This window comes from Choristoneura fumiferana, chromosome 3 (genome assembly GCF_025370935.1).
Source record: "Choristoneura fumiferana chromosome 3, NRCan_CFum_1, whole genome shotgun sequence".
Classification (NCBI taxonomy): Eukaryota; Metazoa; Arthropoda; class Insecta; order Lepidoptera; family Tortricidae; genus Choristoneura; species Choristoneura fumiferana.
Window position 1 is genome coordinate 18,146,324 of NC_133474.1, and position 8,132 is coordinate 18,154,455.

Below are 8,132 nucleotides of genomic sequence, written 5' to 3' on the forward strand. Positions count from 1 at the left end.
CTGCCCTCATAAGCTAGCAATATTCCATTCCAATCTTCCAGTGACAAAAGTCACAATATGTGAGTAACCTCACACACACACTCGGCAATAATAACCTGCTATCAAATGTTACGTATTGAACTATTGACGCAATGTTCTAAGCGCTTTATAAACGTTCTTGCTAGTAATGCATTCAGCGAAGCACGATAATCGGATCAGCAGGGCTACTACGAAACTCGAAGTTCGTGTCCAGAGAGACCGCACGACACGAACTTCGAGTTTCAAGTTTCGTAGTAGCCCAGCAGTTTATGTGGAATAAGAGTCCGCAGCAAGTAGCGCCAACTCCGCGTTGAGATCACGCGCTAACGCTTTAAAATGTTGTTGTTTCACCTAGAGTAAGACAGGGCGCTAGAAAGAAAGCAAGAGCGCGCTAGCGGGAAGGCGGAGCTAGAGACATGTCACAGTAACAATATTGCAGTAAAATATCTTCATACAATGGTGAATTATTGCAGTATCTAAGTAGAATATAACAGTAGAACATCTCCAGACCAAGATTATAATATATACAGCGCGGGAGGGCAGCTACCGGCTAGGATATTATTTGGCGTTCCAAAAACGTAAATGTACATTACACTACACATTACGCTGTAAAACTTTTTTACTGCCCATGGTGAGTACACAATTTTACGTCTTCACCTTGCCAGAAAGTGGTTTTACCATACGCATAGCGGCGGTAAAACTCACATTATGGCCAGGTGTGGCGTAATAGTACATTATGTCTTAAGGGCGGTTAATAAGAAATTACGAACGAGAGTATTAGAAGCTCAAAGTCAAAGACTGAGGACTAGGTCGATGTTCATAATTATAGTACCGCCCGTGCGACTTACAATGTTTTCATCACATTTGCGAGTAAAATTGTATATGTGTAAAAGAAAAATATTATTGTTACAAAAATTGCCGATACCGCTGGTGCAGTTCTTGGCAGCGCCAGCTACCAGCCGCCCTCCGCCTCCCGCAGCATGTGCCTGACATGCGTGCACGAGGTCCTCCTGCTAGTCGTGCAGAACCTGCGCGCGCAGCAGTATTAGTACGCGCAACAACTCATAACGCCAAAAAAAGGCCCTTAGGTTTTATTAAGGACTGCAACCAAGTTAGCCTGCAGCTTACGACACTGTTTACGAGCAAGTGTGATGAAATAGTATATTGTACAACAAAAGCATAAAACGAGCAATTTTACCCGAGACGTTCATATAGCCACCCGAGCCACGGCGAGGGTGGATAGAAACGTCGAGGGGAAAATGGGCTCAATGCTAGAGTTTTACACTCTGCTTTTCACTTCGCTTGCGAAGAAATGAAATAGCAATAGTAAAAATAAATGTTCACTTATTTTGTACCTTTTATTTTTCATGCTTTACTATATTAGTTTTATTGATTTATTTTCATCGATTTGATTGATTTTTAGGTGTAAAAAAATAAAAAAATATGTAGAAACTCTTTTGTTTGTGGTTTCACACCTTGATTGCCTTGACCTTAGACGAAGATTCTACTTTATGCACTAGAGCATAAAAAGTTATTGTATGTTGCCTAGATGCAGCATGAACACGCACTTTACGAGCATGAGAAGTGAAATAGTCGATTGTACAACAAGAGCATAAAACGAGCCATTTTACGACGTTTACGATTTTAAGACGTTCGTTCCGGTACGGCGAGGGTGGATAGACACGTCGAGGGAAAAATGGGTTTAATGCTCGAGTTTTACACTGCTTTTTACTTCGATTAATTCGAGGAAATAGCAACAGTGGAAACAATGGTTCACTTACTATGTTTCTTTTATTTTTCATGAATTACTATATACATAATTCTATTTTTTATTTTATTGATTTATTTTGATTGATTTGGTTAATTTTTAGTTTTATATAAATAAATAAAAAAGTTAAAAACTTTCTGTTTGTGGCTGGTTGACACCTGATTAGCTTGGTCTTAGACAAAGATTTTATTTTATGCACTAGAGCATAAAAAGTCATTTTATGTCGCTTAATCTCAGCATAAAAACGAACTTTACGAGCATGAGAAGTGAAAAGTATAATATCTATAGACTACAACATCAACTTGATTGGACACATTGAAGATTGGGTGTATTGAATAAAATAAAAAAAGTCATACAATATTGTGTTTTATTTTTTAATACATACAAGTATGAAAATTCGCTTATTTTTAAGAACTCTCTCGTATCGGTAACTTTCTAGGTAGACGCGGATCTATAATTTCAGGTAGTATGCATTCCATGTAAAATTTTCTCAATTTATTTAATATGCTCTCCCAGAATCCTGTATCCTTTTCGATTTTTTCGAATAATATGCCTTTTGGAGTCCACACCACGAAGATACAGTATCTTTTTTTGTAATATTTAACTGACCTTGTACTTGATAAAAGTAGTTGTGATTTTGCTTCAGTTTTATTTTCTGAGGATCACTTTCGTCCAACACACAGAAAGTAATTTTTTTCTTTAAAATAGCTTCTGTTGGCGTCATATTTGCCGCCGAAGCTGGGCATTTGATCTCCACAATTTTTCTTCGTCTATGACTCCGTCGGGACTCGCGCCTAAATACTGGTGTTCCTCGAGGATGTATAACCCACAAGGTGATACTTGCACTCCTAGTGCAGCTTCAGTCTCTTTTAAAGCGATGGGCTCATTCTCATTGCCGTATCTAGTAGCATCGCTACCTTTAAAATTGCTATATAAGAGTGTTTTTATAATATTTTTACACGACGTGGCAGCTCTTCTCTTACATATTTGACCAAACACTGACGCAGTAAGGCGTATTTTTCGTTGTTTGATCCATTCAGGGTTCGTTGCCTGCCCAACGGTATCTTTTGGATATTTTCAAGTTCTATTTTACTTTTTGAAAAGTCTGCTAAGAGTGCTTGTTTTCTTTTTCGTAGTGCTCAACTTCCATATCTGGTTCTTTTTCGATATCACGTAATGTTCATCGGGTCCTGCGATACGTTTCTTCGTTTTGATTTTTTGTCTTGGCTTGATTTTCTTTTCGCCTTTTCTGCCTGCCTCTTCTCATACTTCTGCGTGTAAGTCCCCAGTTCTTCATTTTTTGTTAATACTTTACTCATGGTTGCTACAAGACTCCCGGTGTTTCTTTTTGTAGCAGCTGCGTAGCAACGGGACTCATAAGATCCACGAAGGGAGTAATTTATTCGTTTGCCTCCTATAAATTTTGCGATTAGTGCATTAAACTGCTCAACAATATTGTTTGTTTGCCCCATAAGGAGACTTTCGGCATTGTTTAAAATAGGACTTATAGCGGTGTATATGTCATACCACAAGCCACAATCTTTCATTTGGCCTATGAAGTTTTCTTCGCCTGGTTTCGGGCCATTACAAAAATATGTTTTGCAGTTGGCATGCTCACCAAAAACGTGGCAAGGCCCGTTTCGTAGGTCTTTTTTTAATTCATTTACTTTCTCAGTAAAAGTTTTCCCTTCCATTTTCGAAGAAAAGTCTATTGCTCCTTTAATTGCCTTTCGTAGTCGCAATATGTTATCATTTAGGCATTTCCTCATGATAATAGGGACAGGTCCTTGTTTATTTTCAGTTTTTTTTGTCAAATTTCTCAATTTAGTGCAATAATTTCGTAATAAATGATTACTGCATTCTATTTTGTGTATAGCAGTGGAGTGGCCATATGGCAATGCTTCGTTTAAAGCACTCATGACACTGCTATCGCCATCACCAATAAGTTTGGTGTATTTCAAGCCATGCATATTTATGCTGCATTTAAAACCTTCTACTACACCGTCGGCTTCCATTGCTGTGGAGCTACCAGACCAGTTTTTAAAACATTTATGTTTCTTGACCTCAATCTTTTTATTACTTGCAACAGCGCATACAGAGCAATAAGAATTCCGTATTCCTAAAAAGAGAACCTTTTTAGTTTCATACCCAATAATGCACGCTACCCCGGATAATGAATTATAATTGCTGGTACGATATGATCTTTTCCCCACGATGCGTCCGCTACTACTGTGATGTAGGGAACGCCATCAGCGTCTACGTTTCCTTTTTCAATTGCCATTTGTTTTTCTTCGAGTCCTGCCTCAAACATGCTCTTCAAAGAGATATCTTTTAAAACATCCCCAAGCAACAAATTCTCTTTCCCAAATGTTTTCTCCGCTATACATGGCATATCTAAATGAGCGCAAAGCTCATCTAATTGGGAAAAGCCACTACCCGAACATACGACTGCTTGAACAACATTTTTATTAATTTTAGACTCTAGTTTTTCATTATTAAATGCTTCTTTTTTTGCCACACATTTTGCATTTGAAAAGAAAAGTTGACTGGAATCCGATTCTCGACTCCTTCACAAAATCCATATCTTTAAAGCTGCAATTAAATGGACTATGATCCACAGCCTTCATTTGTTCAAATAAATATTGAACATTGAAAATTCGTCGACCTGTCATTTTACGTACGACTTCCTCATTGCTATCATGATCAAGTTCAATTTGTAATGATGGTGTCGAGGACGGAGTACTCGGACTCAAATTTCTGAAAGGAAAAAAAAAGTTACGTTATATTTATACCATGCAAGGTTAAATCAGAGTATACGGTGAAATAAAAATATTTGATACTGCATTATGAGGCGTACACTACTACAGAAAACTTCTAACGCCGGTGACGCTATGCAAAAAATACGTTTCGATTTTCGGTGCCATATTGTGCGCGCGACTACATTTTTAATACAAGCTTTTTGCTGACTGTACTTGCATTTTCATCCAAACTACTTTTCCGTACCAAATGTGGAAGAAGTGGGTCAAATTCAACTCGCAAGATTTTACCTGCACATACATTCATAGGTACATACATTGCAACTATTGCAAGGTAAAAGCTTGTAAAAATAATAATAAAAACACCAACCTGCTAAAATTTTGAAATTGAGGCGGAGGATCGGTATTGTTATCACTATCAGACTGCTCACTGGCATGCTCTCCGGTGCCAAGCGTACTGCACATGTAAAAATACATACATAGTGAAATGACGTCAGTCGCCATTAGTCAAAGTAATAACAGAGACTACCAGAGGTAATACTTCGTTCGTAATACCTTACTTATCGCCCTTAATGAACAATGGGATATTATAGTGCTATGACCTGTATAAGTGAAATAACAGAAGTGCGGTGTACATCGATCAAGATAATAAACTGAAATCATCTTTAATAGCCGTGTCAATATAGGTACGAGTAGGTACTAGTCTCAGTGCAGTTGCAGTCAAGAGCGAAAATAAAACTACAAGTGAAAAACGTAAGTAGCTGTGAAATAAGTTTTTGGTAAAAAAAAAAATCTGTTCAAGCTTTTTTTTTTGCTGACTGTACTTTTTGTCGACTTTACTAGCATTGTTACCTATTAAACTACATCATACGAAATTTCAAGTCGATGCCATTAACCGTTGAAGAATTCCGTCCTGCGGAGACGATCCTGGCCGGACTACCAGGATGTCAGCTACCAGATTATTGTATTGTCACGCAATTCACATAAGTATACCAAATTTCAAGTCAATTCGACCACTGAAACTGAGTCAAATTCAACTCGCAGGATTTGAGCCTCACATACATACATACGAGTACATAGGTACATACATTGCAAGTTAAATAAAAGATTGTAAACTAGTAAAAATAATAATAAAAACACTAACCTGCTTAAATTTAGAGGTTGAGGTGGAGGATCGGTATTGTTATCACTATCAGACTGCTCACTGGCATGCTCTCCGGTGCCAAGCGTACTGCACATGTGAAAAATACATACATGGTGAAATGACGTCAGTCGCCATTAGTCAAAGTAATAACAGAGACTACCAGAGGTAATACTTCGTTCGTAATACCTTACTTACCGCCCTAATACACAATGTGCTATTACAGTGCTATGACCTGTATAAGTGAAATAACAAGTTTGTGTGGTGTACCTACGTCGTACAAAAATAATAAATAAAGGTACGAGTACGAAAATTCATTTTTAATACAAGCTTTTTTGCTGACTGTACTTTTTGTCGACTTTACTAGCATTGTTACCCAAACTACATTTATTTTGTACCTATACCAAAAACAAGTCGATAACATTGTAACAGTTGAAGAGTTCCGTCCTTCGGAGACGATTCTGGCCGGACTACCAGGATGTCAGCTACCAGATTATTGTATTGTCACGCAATTTACATAATTATGCAAAATTTCAAGTCAATCCGACTGCTAGAAGTTGGTCGAATGCAAGATTTGATTACAGACAAATATCGGGACAGGTGAAACTAAATAAAAGCTTGTAATAGAGGACAAGGAAGAAAAATCTTACGCTACTGTCCTAGTTATAACTTACCTATTAGGATTAATGTTTTCTTTTTTATGACGAGCCGGTCCTTTTTTTTTCCTACGAGCCGATAACCATAATCTTGTCTTCGATGATCTTTTCACTTCTGGAAACAAGAACATTAATAATTATTTTTTATGGGAGCGCCATAGTTCGCATAGGTACTCTTTTCTCTTTTCTAGTAAAACCATAATTATTTTTTGTCCAAATCATCGTTTGTCAGTATGCGAGCCGATATATGGACCCATTTTTTATAAGTACTTGGTAATATTGACTAAAATGCATCTAGGTAGGTACTTACCCTGTTTATCCATTTTTGTAACATAAAAATGCAAAGTCCATATAAGAAAGCCAAGGTCGTCGAACAGTATGTGCACACACACACCAGTATCACCAAGAAATATCAAATCCGTTATCAGTCCAAGTCGTAAGTAGTTAGATCGCGTTTATGATACGAAGAGAATTCACCAAAATAATATTACGTAACTCTCGCGCACAGCTGACGAGTCACTACTAACGAGCGACGCACGCACACGCAGGGCCAGCGTAAACCAAGGACAAAGGGCGGCGCGTACCGCCCTCCCCGTACCGTTCCCCGCGCTAGAGTGATTCGCTGCAGATTCGCATAAAAATGTATAGTTTTTTTTACTGATTTTCGTAGTTTCGTTCTCATTTGAAAACCACAAAATCATTTCGGAAAAATGCTTTTTCTTATGAAACTACATAGTTTAGTCGATGCCGGAAATAGGTTTTGACTTCAATCTGAACTATATTTTGGCCGTAGTATTTAACCGAACTGCACAGGGTTTTTGGCTCTTAAAATGCAAAACTTGTACTCGTTCTATTTTCTTTGTAATACCATTTCAAGAGTCATAAACTAATTTCAGGCCTAGATATGCCTTATCTCATTGTATTTACAAAAAATCATGATGATGCTACTTGTTATTTTAAAATAAGGACGTAACTACGATTTGTATGGAGAATCAAGCTTGCTGCGGACTCTTAAATGGCATTGTCGGCAGATAAACCCATCTTGGGTTAATGATCACCTGGGCACATTCTGCTAATTCTGTCAACATGGAGTCAAGCCTAGAGTGAGTTGAATAGAATAGAATACGTTTTATTGTGGAACATAGGTGACATAATCTATCTAAAAGTATAACATTCCGGAAATCTCTATGTTTTGCGAGTAGGCTACAAATATTTCTGTTTTCCTTCAACAATCATTAATCTTAGTCTATCAATAAATTCACAGCAGCATAAAAAGAAAAATAAAAATAACTAAAGTAAGTGTGTAAAATTAGTCGTTAATATTAAATAAAACCGAGGGAGAAGCTAGTTAAATAATACAGGTGATAACAGCGAAAACTCTATACATCCTGGTACCTAACTAATAATAAAAATATGAAAGTTTGCAATTGCGCAAGACATGACATTTGGTGCAGGTGTCACATATGCAACATAATGAAGTCCACGACGTAATTTTATGGAAATCAGGACTTGGACATGAAACTATACCGTGGGATTCACTTATATTAAAAGGGATACTCAAGTCTTGAATCGAGTTTAGCTCGACATATTTTGGGACTAATTCGTAGTCCTTCATTTAACAGAACATGCCAGTATTTAGTAAGGTACCTAATTAGTATTTTGTATATATCGTGATATGATATGCTCCCAGAATATTAACGTAAAGTACAAAGGTACCCTCATAGTCCATGGTATGCTCTCAGAAGATTGCGATTCTGCGAGAGAAATCCGCTAATTAACGGCGGGCTGCGACA

The 8,132-nt window shown here is 37.5% G+C and overlaps 1 protein-coding gene across 2 annotated transcripts; it reads right to left on the minus strand.

Annotated features, from left to right (window-relative positions):
* Positions 1 to 3,044: 3,044 nt before the first annotated feature.
* Positions 3,045 to 6,833, minus strand: LOC141426261 (uncharacterized). 2 transcript variants are annotated; one of them, XM_074085111.1, is made up of 5 exons: positions 6,650 to 6,833; positions 6,358 to 6,454; positions 5,687 to 5,773; positions 4,913 to 4,999; positions 3,045 to 4,543 (listed from the first exon to the last, which is right to left on the minus strand). In XM_074085111.1, the coding sequence occupies exons 1-5, from the start codon at positions 6,660 to 6,662 to the stop codon at positions 4,282 to 4,284; spliced, it is 546 nt and encodes a 181-aa protein (XP_073941212.1). In that variant the 5' UTR covers positions 6,663 to 6,833; the 3' UTR covers positions 3,045 to 4,281. The 2 variants fall into 2 exon arrangements, with proteins under 2 accessions (XP_073941212.1, XP_073941211.1); XM_074085110.1 differs by lacking the exon at positions 6,650 to 6,833 and having other exon boundaries at positions 3,047 to 4,543; positions 6,358 to 6,643.
* Positions 6,834 to 8,132: the final 1,299 nt, after the last annotated feature.